General features: G+C 41.9%; 1 protein-coding gene across 10 annotated transcripts in view; it reads right to left on the bottom strand.

Annotated features, from left to right (window-relative positions):
- Positions 1 to 428: 428 nt before the first annotated feature.
- The window catches only part of ccser1 (coiled-coil serine-rich protein 1), a 140,072-nt gene continuing 113,931 nt past the window's right edge, over positions 429 to 26,569 (bottom strand). For 3 of the 10 annotated variants that reach the window (XR_008570094.1, XM_054774147.1, XM_054774142.1), the window contains one exon: positions 4,242 to 4,386. Coding sequence is in view for 4 of the 10 variants with exons in the window: in XM_054774138.1 (XP_054630113.1) it covers positions 3,838 to 4,386 (549 nt within the window). In the remaining 6 variants the exon portion in view is untranslated. Of the gene's footprint in view, positions 4,387 to 26,569 lie in introns of all 10 variants that reach the window. The other 7 variants (XM_054774141.1, XM_054774140.1, XM_054774143.1 and 4 more) reach the window with 5 other exon arrangements.

Genomic DNA, 26,569 nt, shown 5'->3' with positions numbered 1-26,569 from the left:
CAGACTATTCACTGGACACGTCAAAGGGAAGAACGTCAACAAAATAGCACTTGTGACAATGTTAGAAGGTCCTCGGGGTGTAGAATCATCTCATTCCTGCCGTGTTAACAAAAAAGATGAGGATCATGGAAAAAACAATGGGGAGCTTTGGCCCGAAAACAAAACTTTTCTTGTGTCGCCTAAAAAGGTAAAAGGGGTGGAGGGGGACCCCAGCATTTGGAGGTAATATGAATGGACAGACGGATGTCCATGTTAAGTTTGTGTTTATTTGTGAGTAGACAGATGTTGACACTTTGTGTAAACAGATGAAATGAGTATGTGGAAACGGACAGACTTGTTTTCATATTCTATTGAGTGTGTGTGTGTGTGTGTGTGTGTGTGTGTGTGTGTGTGTGTGTGTGTGTGTGTGTGAATAGAAAGACAGATGCATGTGTTCCTGTGAATGGACAGACATATACTGTATTACGTGCACGACAAAGGACGCACACATTTATACCATAAGTACAGTATGTATGTCTGAATGGACAGATTTGAGTTACATTAGGTGTGTGTGCACGTGTGTGAATGGACAGACATATTTACTAGGGGTGCTCAAGTCGATCAGCCACCGATAAGTATCGGACGATTTCCGTGGAAAAGCACATGCCGATACCGTCCCCACTGAAGCATCCAGCCTATAGCGACCGTCTCCCGCCCACTTCCCCTTCACAAGCCAGAATAAGCATGTCTGCCTTGTGGGACCACCTGACCTTGTGAGAGTGATGTAAGTTTTGCACCCTGCAAACACGCCACGAAAAATATATTCCGCTCGGGTGGCGCCTTAAAGAGCTTTAGTTTGGCATTTGGGGGGCGGGCGGCGGCCAATTAGCCAAAACGCGGGACATGCGCCCGTGTGTGCGTGGCAGTCGGAAGCCTAAGGCCGATAGCCCGAAAAGTGGTTGGATTCGTCAGACTGGATGGCGGGCCGGCGGCGGCGGAGGAAACCGAGTTTGCCGAATGCATGGGGGTCCTTCTGGAGCGCCATCAAGCTGCTCTCGCATCCAAAGTCTCCTTAAAGAAGGCACCCGATCCTCGAAGTGTGAAAAAGTAAGTCAAATACTTTTGTGTCTGTGAATGGACTGACATGTCCACATGATATTTTTCTGTGAATAGACAAACATATCTTTAGATTGCCACACAGACATTTATATTACGTGTATGTGTGAATGGACAGACATGTTAATTACATTCTTTCTAGCGCACTGAACTAAAGCACGCTGTTAAAACAATACAATAAGAACTCTTGATCTGGGGAAAAAACAGTTTCTCAGGTAACAGAAAAAGAAAGTTTGGAGTGTATCATTTTCACAGGACACTGGTGATATGCGACTGGAGCAACAAGCGATATCATTATGTGTGTGTTGCTATGCGTAAGCGTGGACAGGGCAAGCACGGGTGAAATGTTTTCATTGGTTTAATGGCGTTAAATATTGAGAACAGCAACAGAGACCAAAATCTTCTGATAAAACACTGATGGCGAGCCACAAAAAGAAAAAAATCCAAAGCATTGTGTCACAACTTGAAGAAATAAACCTGATAATTCCTCGGAAGTGAAAAACAACAATACACAGGAAACAGGTTTGGTCAAAGGCTCCCATTCAAAAGTCCTCCTGAGGCAGCTTCACTGCACTGTAAGATTGTTTTATTAGTCTTTCACGCTCGCAAAACCGCTAAAGTGCAAACAATCAACTGACCTTCAGAAGTGCAACAAAACACTACTTACTACTATTAGTATTAGCATATTTCACCCACTGAGTGCATGGAGCTAACTGGCTTGTCATAAAGGATCATTTACAGTGTTATGTACACTTAAAACAATATATTACGTCTGGATTCATTACATCAGCATATCCTTCCTGTCATGTGTTGTCAACACAGGTAAACTTAAATAAGGCAATACAACAAAAAAACAAATTCCCAGCTTTTTCAAAACTGAAAACAATGTGGCGAGGAGTCTTTGATGTTAATGTGGTGGAAAACATCCTAATAAACAAGAGTGTGGATGTCATTAGCAGAGCTGAGGAGGTCAATGGGCGATACACCTCGCAAACAAAGACAAAGGGGGGTGGGAATGATGTTTGGTCTTCCTCTCGGGTAGTTAATTGCTTTTCAGCAGGTGTAAAATGGCTCCCTGTGCCTTTGACTATTGAACCTCTGCAGCAGCCTGAGAGGCAAACACGCTGCAGGTGAAAGACGGACACACGATGGATGAGACATGCGCCCCAAAGAGAGAAAAGCAGCATGCAGACTAGCAAGGAGGAGGCTTACTGCGGTATGGCCTCACTCCTGTTATGAATCACAGTACAGGTATTGGTGGGGCGGGTGGGCGGGGCTAAGTGGGAGGGGTTTGTGCCCGCCCCCCAGCAGCATTAAATTTATTCTTTTAAAATTGAAACTTTTTTTGTTTAAATCCAACTTTTTTTTCTCTTGTAAAATTACAGCTAAAATTACGGTTTTATTTCTGCTGTTTTTATACTATAACTATTTCAATTTTTCCCATCATATTTGAATTTTATTGTCGTAACAGAACTTTACTGTTTTGTATGTTTCTCATAATATTATGACTTTTTAAAAGATGTCTTTTTTCATATTTCAACTATATGCTGCTATTTTTCCTCATATTACTACGTTATTCTTTAAAATAACATTTTTTCTCAATGGATTACAACATTTTTCTTTTAATATTTTGGACTTTATTCTTGTAAAATTGCTCCTGATTTTTGCTTGTTAAATTCTATTTTTACAATGTGCCGTGGGCCCATGAAAAAACAGCCACGGGCCACAAGTGGCCACCAAGGGCCACAACACGCTAGACGGTGCTCCCTCTTTTGAAATAACAAAATAAGAAAAAGCAAACGGCACGCACAGGATCCATCCTTTGACGGACGTTTTGTGCGTATTTTCCAGACTTTAGCGGTTCCGCTGTGTTGTCAAGGTTCAGTGTTGGCTTTAATGACACGGTGATGCTGCTGATGGGCCTTCATACATTCTAATTTGTCATGCAAGTGCAAAAAGACGTTAAAAACAACACTGGAACCGTGTGACACATTTTGGAATGAAAATCCTTGTGAAATTGGTCCATTTCTAAGTAGCCCAGTGTTGAAAGATACCTTATTTTGGACAAAACACAAGCAGTTTTAGGGGTTTATTACTTTACGTGTATTTTCTATACGGCAACCGCATTCTTCTACGTACCAGAACGTAACACTGCAGCATGTTTTACTGTCTCGTTCAACAATTTGTAAACCCTCAAGGCGACGTCGGCAGCTCGGGAGTTCCCTTTTCTTGAAACGACTGAGGTGAGAGTTGATTGAATAAAAGCAGATATCTGGAGCTCACCTGCATCACTGTCCTTTAAAGTGTCCTTTAAGCATGCAGGATGGATGGGTGGAGGTTGGTCCCAATGGAGAGGGGTGAGGGGGGGTGAATGTGGACAGTTTGGCAATGGTACAATGGTGAAAGTCCCTGCAAAGCACAAATCAGCACAGTCAGTGGCTCCCAGCAGCAAATGGTCGTAGAAATAAATTAACAAATAAATACAAAACACTGGCAATGAGTGTAGTTGTTGTTGTGCGTGCACTTTGTTGTGTACATGCGTGGGTGGAGATGTCGGCGTGGCACGACGTGGGAGCTGACAGATGAGTGTCTTCTTCATACACTCTCTGTTTGCATGCGAGGGAAATGTCAGCAAAGCTCGATACAAAAGATACGGCGCTGGATTTGGCCACCACAAAGAGCAGCGTTTGTGCAGAAGTAAACAATGTGGCAGCTGACGTGTGATGACGATGGGGCGTCACCTCAAGTGTCTCTCTGGGTGAGGGCCTGCAGCTCGGCGGTGTGCAGGGAGTGCTGGAGAAAGACGTTTTTACGAGAGTAGCTGTGCAGGGACAGCGGGCCTCGGGGCGGCTGCCCTAAGCGCCCTGTGAAAGGGGAGGAGGACGATGAGGAGATGGTGGAAGAGGAAGAGGAGGAGGAACGACTGGCGAGCGCACGGGGGATGTGGCTCGGCGGGTGATGCTCGCCTCTGCGTGCACCCACACTGCCTCCTGGAGTCAGGGACTCGGACGATGAGGACACCCTGGGGGTGGAAGATGGCAGTGCTGCCCACTGATTCATGCGAGGAAGGGTAGGCTGGGCTGGCGGCGCCTGCAAAGCTCCAGTGGGGCTTTCCTCCTTGGCAGAACCAGGAGGCTCACGGTGCACAGGCGTTGCATGGCGAGAGGGGTGCGTGCTAAAGAGGTCCCCTGCGAGCGGCTGGGGCGGTGCACCCCCGGCCCGTACCACCCTTCGCTCCTTTAGGGGCAGGCTGCTGCCTGGTCCGGACCACCGGCCTGCATGGTTGTTGGTCTGCGAGAAACAACACAAGACAAGAGAAGGGAGCAGGTTACAAATAAGAGTGTCTTCTTTGCGTGAGGTGTTCAGGTGTCTCCGAGCGGGTGGGATAAGCGAGAGGGGTGGCAGAGACAATTAGAGCGAGAGGAGGAGAAGAGTGTTGCGTGTTCACCGTCGTTTGTTAATTGGGTGACATTTGGAGAACGAGCATCTCTGGGCTCCTGCAGCTTGTTCTAATTGTTTCCAAACCAAGCGGAACCCTGCTCACTAAAGAACAACACACTCACGCACACACACGCACAGACTGTTGTGCAGTGAAACAGAATGAGGCAACACGCACACAAATGGGCCACGAGGTTTTGCACGAAGTCGCAGAGCGCCACCGTCTAACTGGCTCCCTGGACGCAGCGATGGCGGCGGTGGCGGCGGGGAGGAGGAGGAGGATGGCAAATAAAGAAGCTGGATGGCAGCAACACAAGCCACCTGTTCCCTTTCACACTCCACTGCACCCCCACCCTTATGAAACTCTTCACTGTCGCACTCCCTCGCACACTCAACCAACGCGGCACAATTCGGCCATGTTCTCTGGGGGGAAAGGGCTCGGCGATGGCTTTCTCTCACAAAATGAACAATCCTCGTTCTGGCGGGTACGCATTTAGAATGGCATGTGCAGCGGTGAAAATACTACTTCAGTAAGGATGCGCCCATCAGCGTTTGATGCTGCCGATTCCGATCATCCGGGAGTGACATTACGTCCACATGGGAAATAAATTGTTTAATAATTTCGTTTTTAGTTCAAGACGACAGAGTTTACGGAATAAAATCATTCAAATGAATACTTTGTTCAATAGAAATCTATCCTAAACAGAATACATTGAGCGTCCATGTTGCAGGGGTCTCTAGCGATCATCACCATTTGAGCCCTCAACTATTTGTGTTTTGTTTGTGACTGGCAACGTTTCAATTGTACACTACTTTATCGTCTTCATGCTATTTTGTGCTCATTTGTCATAATATGAAGGCATAAAGTCTGAATTGAAGACTTACTGAAGAACTTCTACGAGTTGAAGCAAATATTCTTTGACCGTTTGGTGAGCTCCACAAAATCAGCTGGAAAAGTACCACCATCGTACTATAAATGTGTTTATGTTCATTCAACAACAACACACAAATAGTGAACATGATATCCACCTGTAGCTTTCCCGTGGGACAAAAACGAGCGCCGAACTAACCGCATTGCTTGTTTGTTTGGAAAACAAAATGTCACTGCGGTAAAAAGTCACATTTGGAGTCCGTAGACCAGAAGCTAGGCAGATAACTCCAGCCAGCTAGCGTGTAAACAGCAATGAAAGTTAAGTCCAACGGTAAATACGTTTGATAAGGGAGCGATCAAACACGCTGGCATCGATCGGCGCAGCCTGTGTCAAGCTGTCAAACTGAAGCCATGAGGTTTTACAGACTAGTTTTGATTCTCGTGGCAATACGGGACAAAATGCGGCATTTCCGGCTCCATACGGGTGTTGGCAACCCTACGTGACACAGCACACACGCACGCCGATCAGTTTTTGTGATCGGCTTTGAACAGAATTTATCGGCAAATGCCGATTACATGTTTTTTTTGTTTTTTTTTTTACAGAAATTGAAACGAGGCTTTAGCACCTTTATTTTTCTACACATTCATTTTGGACAGACCCTTGAAATGCCGGATCTTGTTTTCAAGCGTGTCCGTCTCAAGACAAATCTGCATAAGGAGTTACACTTTGTAAAATACTGAGAACCGAGTCAGTGGTGTTTTGGTGAACAACATCGGCATAATGAAATATGGGAAGTAACAGTTGTTTTCCTGGCGTGCAATGAAACACGATTGATGGGTAGAGCAGAGGTAGAGGTAGGTAGAGGTTTGAACGAAAGGTCAGGGTCAATCCAAAGACCAAGGTATGTATAGTTTACCTTACCGATGTCTAATTGTTGTCATTTTTATACATCAAGCTCCATTTTGTGTTGAGCTGTTTAAAAAAAGCAATGTTTATTAAACACAAATTAGCATAAAACATATCCAGTCTCACGATCGGTGTATTAAAATCTTGAAAATTATCTTTCAAAGGCAAACTTATTACAGATAAAAGCCTCTTTATATATGTGATTGTGTTTAATTACAAGATTAATGTAATTAATTGCAGTTAATTATGAGTTAACTATGTATGGAAAATGTGATTAATCATGATTAAATATTTATCGATTGACAGCCCTCATTTAAACACACTGACGATCTCTAGTGGAGTTCCATCACTGAATTATACAAAAATTAGCAACTCGGGTGAGTGAGATAAACAATATTTTTAACGCCAACATATTTTTTTTCACATTAAGAACAAGCCTGTTGTTTTTGAACCAAAGTTGGACAGCTAGCAAGTTATACTGGATTTGTTATATGTCGGGGTTGGAATGGTAGATAGCAGCGTCATCAGCGTAGAGATGAACATGACAGGTTCAACGCAATTGAGGTAAAATCAGTTAAATCATTAATAAAAATAAGAGAAAAGAAGTGGATCTAATATACAGTAGAACCCTGTGGGACACCTGTATCAAGTAACATTTGGAGGCTTTTGCCTTTCATAGAAGCTATTTCTGAATCCAAAGAGCAACTAAAAGTGAAATTATTATTTATTGTTCCTACAACTTGGTGAAGCGACAAGACTTTGGTCAGGCACTGTACAAAACACCCGATGTCATGTTAAGGTGTTCACTTGTATCACCACAAAATTTGGTACACAACTTTAGGGGACTGAAAAGCACATGTGGGTAAACTTTGAGAAAGGTTGCTTATGGCCGCCATCAAAGAAAATATCTTGGCAGGGGCTCGGGTGGGACTTGGCAACTAATTAATTTGTAAGTCAACCTTTGAGGATATCTGTATTACATGTATGCTAGCATGTCTTCCGAAGCATTTTGAGCACCACCTTTGTCATTTTCAATCTTGTAAATTGGGAAGTGTGCTGCAATTTGTCTGCAGATTTTGTGTGAAAACTAAGCTACGTTTGGCAAAATAGGCCTGTCACTAACAAAGTGGAGCGACGCTAGGTACAGGACCGACGACACATGACACATGTAAAGCCGGTCTGCTTGTGTAAAAATAAAGCACTCCAATATTACAGCAAACAGCATTAAGGCGACATTAATATGTTTCTTTTCACAAACACAAGTCAAACAACAACACTCCCTGGAGCGTCGACACACATCAGTGATGAACAACAATGTTTGTGAAAATTCCTCCACTCGAGCTTCGCAGCTCGTTCAGTCATGTGTTTTTGCAGGATGTGCTCTTTTCTTCGGCACAAAAACAGCTCTTAGGTTCAACTTGTGTCGACACCCACGAGCATTTCATAACGTCGCCTCCCTGGTCCAGCACCTCTCAGCTCCTGTCATGTGACCACTTGTGACACCACACGTTCCACAGCGGCCGGCAGATGAAGTTGGTTCTCTGTGCCGCACACTACCAGGGGTCTCCACTTTTTTGTGACGTGACCTTTTGCGTGGCACATTTTAAAGGACAAATGGAAATAAGGGCTTTAATTTTAGTACGCAGCGGCGTGCTCTCTTTTAATTTGCAGTTGCACAGTTAAGATTATTAAATCAGATACCGTGACAGTACTTTAGGTGCAAGACAGCAAAGACTAATTAGAAAGTTTTGGAAAAATCCTGTCAGAGGGACAGCTTGTGACTCTGCCTCGGCCCTAAAAATAAGCCTTTAAAGTTGTAAAATCATGAATTTGAGCTGCTGTGGTCAAGCAAGACCTTGGAAAGACTTCAGATCAGTGAGCCTCTAAAGCTGGAGTTCCTACACAGGAAAGCAGATGTTTGAAGGTCATTTTAGCCATTTCCAGGAATCCTGCCAAGATGAACTTGTCCTGGATATTTGGTCCCATTGCCACCAAACTTGAAGCACATGCCACTGACATATGGCCAATGCTAAATTGCGAAGGACACAAGTTTTCATAATTGCATGAGGGTGGAGAATGGGGGCAAATGACGACTCACCATAAAACATGAATCTACAATATAAGCACTCATCTGTACAAAGTCAGAGCCAGACCAAACATCTTGTGTGAGATGTTCCACGCCTCCACGTCGTTGTTGGTGCGGATGATGACGATCCTGTTCCATTTATGTCAACTTATCTTGTACTCTGACGGGGAAACGACTCAATGTTGACCGGGAAATGACTCGATACTGACGGGGAAACGTCTTGCCATATTTGTAGGCGAATGCTTGACGGGGAATTGACTTCTGGTGGCGGGGAATCACCTTGACGGAGAAAAGACCATAATCCTAAAATAAGTATCGAGAAGAATGGAGGTATTGGTACTGACTGATGAAATTCTGGTATCGTGGCAACCCTACTGCATGCAGTAATTACACTCCTGATGCGCCAATTTGCTTCAAACGCCTTAAAGCACAACCGAGAAGACTAGTAAATAACGTAATTGTCGTTTGTTGTCATCAATATCTTAAGACACAACTAGTCCAACAGTGCATTTCAAAAAGCCATCAAAAGCAGTCCAAAAGGTACACTTCCACCTGCAAACTCATACAACCCAAAGTTAATGAACAAGATGAAGTCTTGTTGCTGGAGGGTAACTTTTGTTTCCTTCAAGTGACCTCGACCACACTCCAGCAGCTCTGTCCATTTATTTCCATGTCATTCGTTAGAAAGAAAAGAAACATCAAAAGCAGCTCTCTCGACTATCGAGTGCTTCTAACGTGTCGAGATGGGTGTGGAGAGACTTCCCGTAGAGCCATCTATCTAATTAAGACAAGCGAGAGGTTTCACTGCAGCCAAATTCTAAATGGGGAATTGTGGTAACGCTGTAGTGTGGCTTTATGTGGGATGGTTTCATTAGGGCCAAAATTGTTCATCTTAAAAACAAACCAGCAAAATATGAAAATCAGCCTTAAAGGAGTTCAAGAAGAGAAGAAAAAGTCAGAGTGTCCGCATACAAATTGGAAGAGAAAAATAATTATCCCAAAAACAGTTTGTAGTGGGGACAAATGCTGCGTATCAAAGCACGACATCCCCTATCAAAAAGGAGCCCGACAAGAAAGTGAAAACTGGGGTAAAGCCACATTGCTGAGTGTGGTGTGCGTGTGTGCGTGTGCGTGTGTGTGTGTATAATAGGCAGAGACAGATGGAGACAAAGCAAAAGGTCAAGCACAATGAAAAAAAGAGGAGTAAACAAATAGAGTCAAAGGATGCAAGAGATGGGAGGCGGATAACAGATTGGCGAGAAGGTGATCAAAGACAGCGATAAAACACGATGAAAGCGGCAGAAAGCAAAGCAAAAAAGAAAGACTAACTGATTTACACACTCAGGTGTCCTCTCTCAAGTACACACACTGTGTCCACAAGCTAAGATATGGTAAATCACATCGAAGGCCTTGCTTTTTATTGGCAATGTGAAAATGAACAAGGGCTCCTTTAAAAAAACAAAAACATACAAAAAAAAGCTCTGCATGTCTTTGTACTTTTTTTTTTTTTTTTTGTTTTACAAGACTGGTTTAATGACTTTCAAGCTTAGCAGAGGAAACAACACACACTATATGTGGTGTGTGACACAGCATAAACTAACTACCGGTGTCATCGATCACACTGCAGGACCCTGTACCCCATATGGGCACACCATTGTAACAATGAAGGCCAAAAACACACTGGACCCCAGAACTTAAGGATGATAAAACGGAAAAAGTTTTAAGTTTTTTATACTGAATTCTTACCTTTATGGAAAAGTTGCCCTGCAGTGTGATGGTGTGGATGATCAATGCTTACATAACCACCAGAGAATGTTGTACAAATGCTGACACCTGCACTAGAACATGAACATGTGGAAGTGATAGGAGTAATTCTGCTAGCTTCAAGAGTGTGGACAAAGCGGGGAGAACTCGATGGAGATTGACAGTCACTCTTTGTGCTGCAAACCTGGGGTGTATTTGTCAGCAAAATAATAGCACAGGCAACACAGTAGGGGTGCATGTTTTGAGAAATGTTTACCCTTTTGTGTCTTGGGATTCAAGAACAGAAGAGTTATCTGACACAAATACATGCGGTGCAGTATATACTGTACTTCAAACTTCCACACTTCCACTGCCTGTATTTGTTAATGTAATAAAACCTGCACAAAAGAAAAACGATGATATACCAGACATGATGAAGAGAAACAAGAACACTATCTACTTCTCCTGGCCTGAAATACCCGACAAACGCCCACAGACATTCAGCACATCTCCCACACTGATTTAAAGGCACTTTGCAGGATCCATTTGCCACCAACAATCAAATAAAAGGCAGAGAATGCCACCGAGCCTGCTGTCTCAAGGCCATGATGCACATGCGCCTTTCAACTTGTTGGTTTACCTCCATAAACACCCCCCCATAGGAGGAGTACAGCCTGTGGCGACATCCTCTTACATTTACCCTACTGCTCTTCATCTACTGCTTGAAGCTCACAGGACTTCCTATCTTTTTATATTCCACTTTCTCACTGCTGTTGTTCTATTCTCTCTCATAACCTCATCTGCCGCTCATGTTTCTGTGAGATTTCCCTTTGATTGCATCAAAGGCGAAAGACATTAAAGTGCGCGTAGTCGTAAAAATGTGTGGGGTATTCTAAGATCATGCCTGAGAACATTAAAAAAAAAGTTGTATAACGCATTGACCCAAAAATAAGACTATTTTTACCCTAGAAAATGTCTCAAAAAGGCAGGTTGTCTTAAATATTTGGAGCCGAGAGACTCATACATGTAAACGTGCATGTGATACCAAATAACCTCCGTCCAAACGAGTCCAAGCTTTTCTTCCTGTCACTCACACCCACCGAAAAAAGTGTCTCAAAGGTTGGACAAGTTGGCAAATAACAGAAGAGGTGATCACCAAAGCAGAGTCAACAAACATCTAAGAAATATGTATGCGTTGATAATGCAGTCTATTATGTCGTTATTTCACTGATATTGAAAACAGATCAAACAAGACTCAGTTTGTCTTTTGTTAGTCGTTGATTTTGTCTTTTTTGTTGTTTTCTTATATTCAGGGATATCTCATATACGAGTCAAAACAGTACTTTTAAAATGGAAAAGTAGCACAAATGTCATGCAAAATGTCAGCATATCAATCTCTCAATACAGTATCCTCATATGCCATCTGATTAGCTTCTTCCTACACGCGTATGACAGTTAAGCATGTTCGTGTTTCTTTACTGCCTGTTTGGTAAATACATACGGCAATGACAGTTTGACCCAGGAATAGATTATTTGTACTTCCATTGCACCCTTTATGGTTTTGAACTATGAAGTCAGCCAAGTTACTGTTATGCACTCGCGTAAATGATGATAATGTTGAAGATGGACTCAGAAGGAAAGCTTTAAATGTATTAACTAAATGCTCATTATTAGTCTGTGCAGTAAACGGCGTGACTTGTGTGGGTGTTTACATGTTTGGCTGACTTATATCAAGAGCACAAAGGTGGAACTCTGCCAGGCTGATCAAGACATGAATTACAAATGCTAAAGTCCTTGACGAGTGACCCGGGTCATCTCGTCTGCTCTCCATCCTTGGTTCTTTTATGTCTGTTTTTTTTTTTTCTCCCCTAGTTTTTTTTCTTTACCCTCCCTTGACCTGACTTCTTTGCTCATCTCACACCTTCTCCACCGCCGCCCTTCATTTTGTCCCCCTTTCTTTTTTTTTCCGGTTATGTAACTTGATGCATAAGAATGCCGATAGCCACTAGGGCCAAGTGCGGCCTGACAGCTGCAGGATTGATGGCTGGCTGCTGCAGTCTGGAGACCACACACCAGGAGAAGGCACAGGGAAGTTAATAAAATAATTAGAAGTTGAAATATTTGGGCATAACGGTGGAATAAGGACTGAAGCCCTAGTAACAAGAGAATACCAGAGAGGAAGCACAGGCATTCATTCACACAGTGATGCAGAAGCCAATCAACACCAAATGAAGGTAGCATTGGCAAAGCGTCACCTTATTAACAAAAGGTGCTCTACAAATAGAGAACAAAAAGGTAGGGACAAAAAACTACTGTGACAAAAGGTCGAGTGAGGAAAAACTAGACCAAGTACACAGAAGAACTAGGAGAAGCTACACATACAAAAATAACTAACGGAAGCGGAAGTTTACAAGACTACGGCAAGGAATCAGAAGCAAGAGGCACTGACGAAAGAAGACAGTCCGGTGTCAGCATATTGTCCACAGACGGTATAAGAACCCCTAATTGCTAGGTGTGCAGCAAGTGGCATTGTGTGGCTGCGCCCAGGAACTACCATGCAAGACTCTGTGCAGACACAAAGACAGCAGCGACAGCACAGAACAAAAACTGGACCGTGACAGCTCTTGTCAATGGCTTGAATTGGATGGTTTGTTAAGTCAATGTGCTTTGTTGAAAGTAGATATTTGACCTTGGTATTAATAAACTTTGACCTATAGACTTTTATTTGTCTTTGTCACTAAAGTCCTTGCTCATGTTAGGTTCAATTGGTTTTCGATGGATAGTGACGGTCATCCCACACTGAGTTTCAGTTCTGTTTGAGTTTTCTAGCTAAAAGACTGTCTGCCTCTATCTCCGATGAAGATAGGAAGACTGAAGAAGATAGGAAGATAGGAAGACTGAAGAAGATAGGAAGATAGGAAGACCAAGGCAGAAGACTGCCTCGCACTTAGTCCTGGTTCTGTTTGAGGTATCCTTGCCTCCGTGGCAAAAGTGCTTGCTCATAGGAGTTCAGTTGTTTTTTTTTGGTACACAGTAGCCCCACACTGAGCCTTCTGATTGAGGTTTCTTCCTTCCAAGGGAGTTTTTCCTTGCTCCCCTTGAGTTCAGCTGGTTCTGTTTGAGGTTTCTTCATTTTTTTTCCTTGTCTCCAATGCCAATTTAACATTAGTTAATAAAAAAAAACTTTTCTTTGAGGCCTAAAGCCCATCATTGAGGCTTTCCTTCAAACTGTGATGAAACAGATTCAGAGCCTTGGTGCTTCAGTCAATGCAACTTTCGGGACATCTGATGGAAGAATGAAGTCAAAGCACGCTATGTCACTTTAAAGAGTGCAACACTGGTCGCCGTTACTAAATTACACAAAAAAAAACAACTTGCCAATGTTCCCTTTACAAATCTACATTGTTCAATAGCTTGGTGGCTATTATAGACACAAGTTAGCGCCAAAACAACCTGTCAAACCAATGACAGCCATTATCTGTTTTGAGCCATCTGTTTTGAGTGCACTCTGACTGTAAGACGTTTCAAACGTAATCGGTCACGTGATATCTGCTGAACAGTACAAGCTCCGAAGCACTATTTTGAAGCAGTGTGATTCAGGATGTCTGACACAAGCTTCGGAGTTTCAGGTTCATTCTACCACCTGTAGCAGTAACTCAAGGTTTCTTCCTAATACAAGGAGTTTTCCAGTTTTCCTTTCCTGTGTCAGCAGTGTTTGCTCACGTGCGATTCAGTTGGTGTTTGATCGAGGCAGACTCAGTCTGATTTAGATTGTGTTTGAGGTTTCTCCCCTATAGTAGGATTTTTTTCCTTGCCCACATGGGATTTAGTTGGGTTTTGAATGCGGCAGACAGACTCAGTGTGCTTGACTGTAAGGTTTCTTCCTTCAAGAGGGGGCTTTTCTTTGCCTCAGTCACCAGAGTGCACTGCTTACGTGGGGTGTGGTTCAGTTGGTTTTCTTAAATGTAAAATGCCTTTAACTTTTGCTGTGAATTGGCTTTGTAGAAATAAAAATGGTCTGACATTAACCACAAAAGTCCTGTCAACAGAACTGATAGATACTGCAGTAGTGCTGACAATTAGGAGTCACTAATAAAAGACATTGCTCAGATCAATGCACACAAAAATGGACGATTGATTGTTTTTAAGGAGTTGTTGCTGTCTAAAGTCTGATTAGTGTCAGAGTTGTTACCTATACACGGGGCACCTGAGAAGTATTTAGCCCCAAGACTTTGACTCGAATGAAGAAGGCGGGCTGGCGAGTAGCTGAGCCAAAGTCACGCTGAGAGGAGGAAATCTAAAAGAGGATTCTCAAGGAGCGATGGTGGACTCGGATGCAGAGAATGTTGCTTTGCTCACTTGAGCACGATTCCCAACAGGTGCGTGTATGGGGGCGGGGGTGCAATCATGGTGAAAATCATTGACCACCAGCCTGTGCAAGGGTTTCCTGGACATTGCCCAAAATCTCTGTGCAAAGACAAAGACGAGGAGGAAGAAAGTGAGGAGAAGAGAAGAAAGAGAACGTGAAGGAGAAAGATAAGAGGATGACGGGCATCTAATGCTTGGATAATCCAACAAAGGCGAAAGAGGGGATGAAGGGCAGATGGTCAAATGGATGAGGACAAAGTTGCGAAAGACGAAAGAGAGATATCATGAGGAAATCAGAAGGGACCGGATAAAAGCAGGCAGAATTCAAATAAGGTGAGAAAGAGAAGTCATTCATTCATTTTCCCAAGCAAAAGATTCACAGTATGATCAGTTAGTTTAGCAAATACTTGATATTAGTTAGCATGAGCAGTCTGAACCCCCGACTGGGCCGTCGCTTGGCCAACTGTCACGACAAAATCCAAAAAGTCAGTCAAGTGAAGGCGGCAAGACGAAGTCTCCCACATGCCGCAGAATTAATTATTAACACCAGCCAACTTTTTTGCGAACAAAATGTAAAAACACACTCTGCCATTGTGCCGCTCCTGGAAACAATCCACTTTTCTGTGTGTGCATAAAATGAGACACATTTTTCCAAATGAGGCTGAGTGAAAGGGAATCTGAGTTTGCAAAAGTTATTTTGTTCTAATTATGTTTTAATGAACTATTTTTTTGTACAGAGTAATTGAAGAGATTCTGGGGTACTGTAGAAGCCACAGAGATCATTAGCCTACATTCTACACGGGAATTGTCATTGTTTCTGCACCATGTCCCATTTTTAGCCTCCTTATTGGCAGATACATTGTACAATACCAGTACGTCACTATTTAAATTACTGGCCAGGGGGGAGCCACAGTGAAGCAAAACAAGTGAATAGTTTGTTGAACATTTGGAAAATAGCCCACGTTGATTTTAAGTATCAACAATGAAAAAAGGTTTGAGACATCTTCCTTGAGAGGACAACTCCTAGCAAAGACGATCAGAACATGCTGAACACAAACGTGAACACTGCACAGGCCAGTGTTGAAACAACAGCAAAAAGCTTGCATAAATGACAAATATTAAGGAGAAAATGCACTGGAAGCGCCGGCTTTCTACCTGTGTGTGTGTGTGTGTGTGAGAGAGATCTTTAAAAGGTATATTTCAGAAGCTTTTGGTGAAATCTAAGCTGATAAATATAGCAGAATAAAAAATTACCCCCCCATGTATTCAACAGGGGTCTCACAAGATCTCACAAGATCTCATTCAGAAAAAAAACTGTCTCACAATAACAAATGAATTAATCACATATTAATCATCAGTTAGTAAATGAAAACCAACTTGCCCACCACAAACACATCCACCCGACCCAGTTTTCTCATCTGGGAAAAAAACCCTACATATCAAGATGCAGCACCTTTGTCCCAACAGTCAACACTCACTGAGATGTTTGGTTGACAATGTGAATACAAACGCAAGGGCGCAAAATGGTGTGTGTTCACAGCAAGTAATCACAAAAGAAATGATGCTCTTTAATACTGTTGAAAAGCCACCATTTCAAGAAATGCTGCAAATGTTACACAGTATGAATTGCGTGTGAGAAAATTCATGTCAAAAAATCAATGAAAGACGACATATTAAATGAACTATTGCATGATTAATATATATTATTTATTACATATTATCAAATCTAGGGATGCTCAGATCAGGGGTTTAAGCTGCCGATATCGATCACATATATTAAGTGTAAGGTTTTTTTAAATGTATTTATGATGACTGCTATTTGGCCGGGGTGCCGTATAAAGGGGGAAAAGTTAGGACAATCCCAAGGTCCCCTGACTGCCAAGGGACCCAAAAAATATTAAATTATTAAAAAATAAAACGAGGCTACGCCAAAAGTGACTTTTTTTTTCTCCATGGGGCCCAGAATTCCTGGTTGTGCCCCCGTTTTTGGCTATATGACGGAGGATACCATAAAAATCACCCTCCAATAGCGGGGCGGCCACGGTGAACTGTCCGGTGGGGCGTGAGCGATAGAGAGTACTTTCAATGTTAGTGCAGACTTGCCAACATGTCCACATTTATGCAATTTGACTCTTGAATACGCTTGTATGCTTCACAAATCTCCGTTTCGTTGCACTTTCCTGGTTTCAGTTTCGAGTTCGGTCTGTACAGAACAGATAAATAAATAGATATAATCAGTTTCTCAATCGTACTTTAAATTGGGGGGGGGCGTGAAAACATTTGTCCCCTAGTTGGGGCATGACAGAAAATAACTGAGAACCACTGATTTAGACAAAACCATATTTGACTTACTTTTTCAAGAGAACATATATCACTGGTGAAACCTATGGAGGGTGAGACGCCTTCTTAAGGAGAGTTTGGATGCGAGAGTACATAGTTTGATGACGTTCTAACAGGACTTCCAGGTATCATGCAGCAGGGCCTGCACCGCTGAGAGGCTGGTCATATGGTCATCTGGTCGGATGAATTCAGTTATTTCTCGGGTTATTTGCTTTAGACTGCTGACTGTCAAGGACATACCGGCTTGTTCAGCATTTTGGATACGTTAGCTGCCGTTTTACTAATGATCACATTGTCAGCCTCGAAAACTCACCACACTCCGTCAAGTGTCCTGCAAACGCCGTATTAAATTCAAGCTTTTTAACGTGCTACCCCGGCGATGTAGTTTTCGTGGCATGTTTTGCACGGTGCAAAATTTATATCACTCTCACAAACGGCAGGTGAGTTCCACACGGCAGACATGTTTGTAATCAGTTTGGCACCCCTGCGCAGTGTGAAGGAAAGTGGGCGGGGGACGATCTCTAAAGGCTGCATGCTGCAATAGTACGAGCCAGAGCTTTTGTGATCGCCGTTGAAAGCCATATGCCGATCACGTGCTTTTTCACGGAAATCGGCCAATATTGATCGGTGGCCGATCGATCGGAGCATCCATAATCCTAACATCAGAGGTTTATTTGTTCGCCAAAAATGTTGACAATAATATCTTTTAGTGTCAATTTGTCAGACAATAAACATGTCAACATGCACCTGCATTGTTTTGTGACACAACTAAATACACGTTTGTTTGTCCAGTCATATTTTTCATTGTACTTTTCTTAAAGTTAATGTCAACATCTCGCCTCGTCTCGTGGACCAAATCTCGTGCATCATCTCGGCACGTGAGTTAGGTGTCTCGGGGCACCCCAAGTATTCAATCAACCCAGCGGACAAAACATTTTGGTTTGGAATATTTCCGTTACATTACATAATTATGTCACAAAAGCTGCCCAATCAAGATGTGTGAACACTGAGCAATCCCCGCCAAGTTAAAAAGAAAAAAAATCTCAGAATTTACAAAAAAAAAAGCAACAACAAAAAAACAGGTTTTGCATAAAGAAAAACAAATGCATGCATTTTGTATCACTAGTAGATCGATTTTTGATGAAGTCTGTGAACTGTCCTCTGCAACATGTCAGAGGAGCCTTCCATCTTTCTGTGTCAAGTGTAGTTTCAACACTTTACCCGCGAGCCATCCTCAGCACGGTTCATTAATATTCATGAGGTTTTATTCTTCTTCCCTTTAATGTTGATGCAAACACTTTTTCTTTTTTTTTTTTTACCTGACGACAGGGAGTGTGTCAATAAAAAGGCACCAATGAAGGTTAATAACGGACCAGATGAGAAGCATACAAAATGGAGATTTGAGAGTATATATGTGACACTTTGCTCTGACTGATGAACATAAAGTTAGAGGAATCATGCCAGTTAGACTGTGAGGCCAGGAGAGTGTTCATCTTCCTCTTCCTCAGGCGTGTGTGTGTGTGTGTGTGTGTGTGTGTGTGTGTGTGTGTGTGAGAATGTCAGCTGTCTTAATATCTCGCCTGAGTGTGATTTAAAATGCTCTTTACGGTGTAATGAAGATGAGGGAATGTGGTCTTGACGCTCCGCGAGTGTTAAATGAATCAACATTCCCTGTCGTCACACTCATAGCCACATACATATGTTAGTGATGCGCACACACACACGCACTTACATACTATATCACAGGACCATGCATCATCTATATAATGTCATGTGACCTACAAGCAAAGCAAATGCTTTTGCATGTATGTTCACGCTTTATGTACTGTATATGGCGTGATGTGGGAGAAAAGGGCAGAAATATATTTTATGTTACAGTAGAGCGGAATTAATGACGGTGAGCTTGGGCACAGTCATAGACAACCACAGTGTACCCCACCAGGCATCCTCCAATGATGTATGAGGTTAGCTCATAACAATGGTCGTCAGCCATATTGTACAACTAACTATCTAGCATGCAGGGATGATGGACGCCATATTGTACAACTAACTATGTAGCATGTAGGAATGATGGACGCCATATTGTACAACTAACTATCGAGCATGCAGGGATGATGGATGCCATATTGTACAACTAACTATCTAGCATGCAGGGATGATGGATGCCATATTGTACAACTAACTATCTAGCATGTAGTGATGATGGACGCCATATTGTACAACTAACTATGTAGCATGTAGGAATGATGGACGCCATATTGTACAACTAACTATCTAGCATGCAGGGATGATGGATGCCATATTGTACAACTATCTAGCATGCAAGGATGATGGACGCCATATTGTACAACTAACTATCTAGCATGCAGGGATGATGGACGCCATATTGTACAACTAACTATCGAGCATGCAGGGATGATGGACGCCATATTGTACAACTAACTATCTAGCATGCAGGGATGATGGATGCCATATTGTACAACTAACTATGTAGCATGCAGGAATGATGGACGCCATATTGTACAACTAACTATCTAGCATGCAGGGATGATGGACGCCATATTGTACAACTAACTATCTAGCATGCAGGAATGATGGACGCCATATTGTACAACTAACTATCTAGCATGCAGGGATGATGGACGCCATATTGTACAACTAACTATCTAGCATGCAGGGATGATGGACGCCATATTGTACAACTAACTATCTAGCATGCAGGAATGATGGACGCCATATTGTACAACTAAGTATCTAGCATGCAGGGATGATGGACGCCATATTGTACAACTAACTATCTAGCATGCAGGAATGATGGACGCCATATTGTACAACTAACTATCTAGCATGCAGGGATGATGGACGCCATATTGTACAACTAACTATCTAGCATGCAGGGATGATGGACGCCATATTGTGCAACTAACTATCTAGCATGTAGGGATGATGGATGCCATATTGTACAACTAACTATCTAGCATGCAGGGATGATGGACGCCATATTGTACAACTAACTATCTAGCATGTAGTGATGATGGATGCCATATTGTACAACTAACTATCAAGCATGCAGGGATGATGGACGCCATATTGTACAACTAAGTATCTAGCATGCAGGGATGATGGACGCCATATTGTACAACTAACTATCTAGCATGCAGGGATGATGGATGCCATATTGTACAACTAACTATCTAGCATGCAGGGATGATGGACGCCATATTGTACAACTAACTATCTAGCATGCAGGGATGATGGATGCCATATTGTACAACTAACTATCTAGCATGCAGGGATGATGGATGCCACATTGTACAACTAACTATCTAGCATGCAGGGATGATGGACGTCATATTGTACAACTAACTATCTAGCATGTAGGGATGATGGATGCCATATTGTACAACTAACTATCTAGCATGCAGGGATGATGGACGCCATATTGTACAACTAACTATCAAGCATGCAGGGATGATGGACGCCATATTGTACAACTAAGTATCTAGCATGTAGGGATGATGGACGCCATATTGTACAACTAACTATCTAGCATGCAGGGATGATGGATGCCATATTGTACAACTAACTATCTAGCATGCAGGGATGATGGACGCCATATTGTACAACTAACTATCTAGCATGCAGGGATGATGGATGCCATATTGTACAACTAACTATCTAGCATGCAGGGATGATGGATGCCACATTGTACAACTAACTATCTAGCATGCAGGGATGATGGACGTCATATTGTACAACTAACTATCTAGCATGTAGGGATGATGGATGCCATATTGTACAACTAACTATCTAGCATGCAGGGATGATGGACGCCATATTGTACAACTAACTATCAAGCATGCAGGGATGATGGACGCCATATTGTACAACTAAGTATCTAGCATGCAGGGATGATGGACGCCATATTGTACAACTAACTATCTAGCATGCAGGAATGATGGACGCCATATTGTACAACTAACTATCTAGCATGCAGGGATGATGGACGCCATATTGTACAACTAACTATCTAGCATGCAGGGATGATGGACGCCATATTGTGCAACTAACTATCTAGCATGTAGGGATGATGGATGCCATATTGTACAACTAACTATCTAGCATGCAGGGATGATGGACGCCATATTGTACAACTAACTATCTAGCATGTAGTGATGATGGATGCCATATTGTACAACTAACTATCAAGCATGCAGGGATGATGGACGCCATATTGTACAACTAAGTATCTAGCATGCAGGGATGATGGACGCCATATTGTACAACTAACTATCTAGCATGCAGGGATGATGGATGCCATATTGTACAACTAACTATCTAGCATGCAGGGATGATGGACGCCATATTGTACAACTAACTATCTAGCATGCAGGGATGATGGATGCCATATTGTACAACTAACTATCTAGCATGCAGGGATGATGGACGCCATATTGTACAACTAACTATCTAGCATGCAGGGATGATGGATGCCATATTGTACAACTAACTATCTAGCATGCAGGGATGATGGATGCCACATTGTACAACTAACTATCTAGCATGCAGGGATGATGGACGTCATATTGTACAACTAACTATCTAGCATGTAGGGATGATGGATGCCATATTGTACAACTAACTATCTAGCATGCAGGGATGATGGACGCCATATTGTACAACTAACTATCAAGCATGCAGGGATGATGGACGCCATATTGTACAACTAAGTATCTAGCATGTAGGGATGATGGACGCCATATTGTACAACTAACTATCTAGCATGCAGGGATGATGGATGCCATATTGTACAACTAACTATCTAGCATGCAGGGATGATGGACGCCATATTGTACAACTAACTATCTAGCATGCAGGGATGATGGATGCCATATTGTACAACTAACTATCTAGCATGCAGGGATGATGGATGCCACATTGTACAACTAACTATCTAGCATGCAGGGATGATGGACGTCATATTGTACAACTAACTATCTAGCATGTAGGGATGATGGATGCCACATTGTACAACTAACTATCTAGCATGCAGGGATGATGGACGTCATATTGTACAACTAACTATCTAGCATGTAGGGATGATGGATGCCATATTGTACAACTAACTATCTAGCATGCAAGGATGATGGACGCCATATTGTACAACTAACTATCAAGCATGCAGGGATGATGGACGCCATATTGTACAACTAAGTATCTAGCATGTAGGGATGATGGACGCCATATTGTACAACTAACTATCTAGCATGCAGGGATGATGGACGCCATATTGTACAACTAACTATCAAGCATGCAGGGATGATGGACGCCATATTGTACAACTAAGTATCTAGCATGTAGGGATGATGGAAGTTGAATTATTGTGCATGCAGAGCAGAAGGAAGGAATGCGGGATAATATCAGCAATACAAACCATTTTTAGATAAACAATTCTCTCGAGTCCTGACATGTTTCTGCATGCGAGTTCATGCCTCCTAATCTCTATCCTCTTGACACTCCCATACCATGATTAACCATGCTCAAAGAGGACGTCCATGAGTTATTCAGAGCGACGCAATCTTTCAATCTAGCTTTCGTGCAGTCTTTAAAAAAAAAAAATAAACGTCCTGCTTTCTAAGCTTTTTAACACAACACTGAGAAACGATGTTTGGTTTGCTTGGATAACATAATTAGAACAAGTTTCACGTTACGGTGTTGTTCTTGTTAGATTTTAGAGCAAATCCTGATAAAAGGTGCTTTTTTGTCATTTTAAGACAATTTTTGGGGGATTTGGTGTTGATAGAGATCTGCACTGCTATTCTAGTGAAGTGCAAAAACAGACAGTTAAAACCCAAGCACGTTTTCAACCTGCACCTTCTGGTACGTCCAAATAAAAGAAACGTGTCGCTCTGACTCATTCCCGCTTGTTTTGTCCGTCTGTTATGTTCCCAAATAACAGTACGTTCCCAATAACTTGTAATTTAAAACATCCAAAGTCCATCATTTTCCTGCTGCATGGTCTTTTAGTCCTAACATGTAATTCCCATGCTGGCTTCTCTGAAAGAGCTCAAACTAATTGCTTTTTTTTTTTTTAAATAGCTCAGCACGCGCGGCATTGTGCTGGAAAGAGCATGTGTTCCTGTGTGTATTTGACTGCATTTGTGTGCAAACGCTGAGGAGCTACTCGTTATTATTACCTCGTTTGTATTTTGAGCAAATGGGCTGCTGTTGCTCTTAAAGCCTCTCATTGTGACATTTGACACATAACTAATAATAATAGTAATAATGGATTTGATTCATATAGCGCCTTTCAAGTTACCCAAAGCGCTTCACAGTGAACCCATTATTCATTCAATCCTCAAGTCGCACTCCGGTGGTGGAAAACTACATCTGTAGTCACAGCTGCCCTGGGGTAGACTGACCAAGCTCATCCATTCATTCGCTCTTCCATTCATTCAAGCCAGTGGTGTCCAAAGTGTGGCATAGGGGCCACTTGCGGCACATGGAGAGTGGCACATTGTAGAAAATAAAATTAAACCAAAAAAAAAGCAACAAAGGGAAAATAAAGCAAAAAGTAAAGTCATGTTAAGAGAAAAAGCTGTAATGTTAATACCAATAACCCATAATACTCATCGGATGCAAACCAAATAAATTTTTCCTCCACGAAATAATGAAAATCCAATTAATCCGTCAAAGAAATCCAAAAATGTTTGACGTTTGACGATTACAGTTTTACATGCAAAACACTTCAATATGCATATAAACGATGAATGAAAGTGATAAATGAAAATTTAGGGTTACTTTTACCTTCACTGAAGACGTGATTCTTGCCTAAGACAGAATGTGGCAGTGAGATCAACCCCTTCGGTTTTTCCCATGAGTTAGTGTTTGTCACCTCAAGTCTCGGCTTTTCTTTTGATCACGGCTGCAAAATAACCCAAGAAGGGGCCGAAAGAAAGTGCCAGCCTTTGATAAAGAAGGTGAGAAAAACTACTGAATTCAAGAAAAGAAACCATGGCAAAACACAAAGGTGGGGTCCGTGTTGATCTTGTGGCCACACCATGTCTTTGGCAAGCATCACATCCTCAGTGAAGGTAAATGTCACCTTCAATCTCCATTTATCCTTTCATTCATCATTTATATGCATTTAAAAATTGCTTTGTGCAAGCATAAAAATGGGGGAAAAATAAGAATAATAAAATACACACAAAAGTACTATACTATACTAGTACTATACTTATTGTAATGCACAACGCATGAACTGTGGGAGAACAATGAGAAAGGAGAAAAAAATAATTACGATTGGGGTGGGGGTCATGTCCGTCTTTGTCTCTTTCTCTCTAATACACAGTTACATAATCACACATAATCATACATAATACTATTGTTTATTACTATCTTTTTTGTCTTTTTTTCTTTCATATTTGATTAATAGTTTTGCCAGTGTACAGTCCACTTTTCATTTATTGACACAACAACACACAACCTTCCCCTCCTCTTGTTACTCGTACTATGTTTTATGAATTGCCTTCTGTAACCCCCTCACACATGTAAATATACACTTTATATGTCCATCATTGCTGTCAAAACACACTCAAGTGTTTGCAAATTAAAAAAATAATACAGAATTGATTCATGCATGTAAAACTATAATTGTAATATTATGAAAACGTGTTTTGTGTTAACATATTTGAGACCTGTGACGTACCATAGACGGGCAACGGAACTGACTTTGGGTTCCTTTCTCCATGTAGTGGCAAGCTAATAAGGACGTTTTGTGATAAAAATACATTAAGAACACTCAGGCAGTGTATCAATAACGTGACAGGACGCATGCCAGCGTTAACCAAAAACACGCTAACTGAGGTTCAACTGTACTTACGAGTCGTTTACATTCCGCTTGTAATGATGGCTAGCAAAGTAAAAGTGGACTACATGGTCACAATATCACCAAAGCTTTGCGTCGATATTTGACATTAGAATCTGTGGCAAATCATGGTTTAATGGCTAATTTAGCGATCTGTATTTTGACCTGCATGCTTCAATTGAACATGATCTTCTAGCCAATGAGGCTTGACTAAAAGACAGTAAAGTAACGACTGACTGATCTTTTCTGGGTTGGGACTCTTTGCTTGTCTCATAAAACATAATGAATTAGGGGAAGCGAAGTGTTTGAACAACCTGACAGGTTTTATATACACACTTAAGAAAATGAAGAACTTCGTTATGTTAAAAAGTCAAAATCATCAAGTACAGATACAAGGTTTTCAGTGTGCTGTGACAATGCAGTGCATGAAAGAAAATCTAGTTAAATGTACCGCAAAATACTCATCGACACACGTAAGTGGAACAGAACCTCTCCCGGAACACAAACAACAAAGAAAATAGACTGAATTTTCAAGTAGCATGGCGCAGACACACACACACACACACACACACACACACACACACACACACACACACACACACACACACACAAGTTCCGATTCATCCCCGGTGGATTTTCCAGTGTGCTATTGTTTACAGCACAGTAGTAATTCAACATTTCCTGATATCAATGAACAGAAGATTGCGCCGTGTAAAACAAATCAATACAAATTGTTCTAAACTGAGAGCAAAACTACAGGAGCTACAGAAGCCCCCACCACCGTTTTTTTTGTGTTGACAGACTGTGGTTGCTTTCAGACAACACCAGTGAATACTTGCTGAAGGTCAACTGCTGTCACGCTACCGGAATCTGCTTCTCTTCATCCATCAATGCATCACTTCTTTTTACTTCAGGAGATTTTTACAAGGCCTGCTATGCATACACACCTCCAGCCCCCTTCCAGTTGGTGCCCATGGCAACTCAGAAATGCTCCCGTCTGTCCCAATTCTCGCTAGTTCCAACTTACTAAGCATGCATCCTAAATTCCTCTCCCCCTTCTTGACAAATGCTGTGCCCTACATTACCTTTGCTTGGCACTTACTGCTTACAAATGCAGCCTTTTGCTGCTACGCCAAAATGAACCATCCTGACTGGGGTTTGTCTCTTTGCCGTCTCGTGTCTTTTTGAGCTTTGCAATCTGGGTAAACACACATATACAACGTAAAAGATGAGTGCAGCGCTGTCTAGTTTTTTTTCCGGTTACGACCAAAAGAAGGAATGTTTCTTCCTCCCTGGGACATAAACATATTAAAACACATCATGCAAAAAAATTTGACACAGAACTTCATGGCAAATAGTTGTTTAATAGCACTGATTTTCAAACTGTGGTACGGGTATCACTGATGGTACGCAGCCTCCATGTAGTGGTTTGCAAAAATATCTACTATATTGTGTAATACAAATGAAACGGTCATTGTAGGGGTGTTATTTCATGCCTAGAGGGCTCTAATAATGTTTAAAAAAACATATTTAGAAGACTGTAAACAGGTTTTCTATGCCATGACTACAAAAATGTTCCATTTATTAGTAATGAATCCTACTTCACAGAATTAACTTATCATGGTCACGTCTGGTGCCAAATAACCACCATAAAAGAGGGACGGAGTGTATGGACTATGTATGAAATAATTGTACAAATGTATTAACCGATGAGTCACTAAAATTGAGTTATTACATTTTCCATTGCTTGAAATATTATTAATTCAACTCATATGCCACAAGCAAATTATCTGCGAGGAAAAGCCATATGTTTGAAGCTAAATCAAAACAAAAAAGCCCTATCATAGGATTTTA

Source organism: Dunckerocampus dactyliophorus, chromosome 4, assembly GCF_027744805.1.
Source record: "Dunckerocampus dactyliophorus isolate RoL2022-P2 chromosome 4, RoL_Ddac_1.1, whole genome shotgun sequence".
NCBI lineage: Eukaryota > Metazoa > Chordata > Actinopteri > Syngnathiformes > Syngnathidae > Dunckerocampus > Dunckerocampus dactyliophorus.
This window is presented reverse-complemented; position numbering and strand designations above follow the sequence as displayed.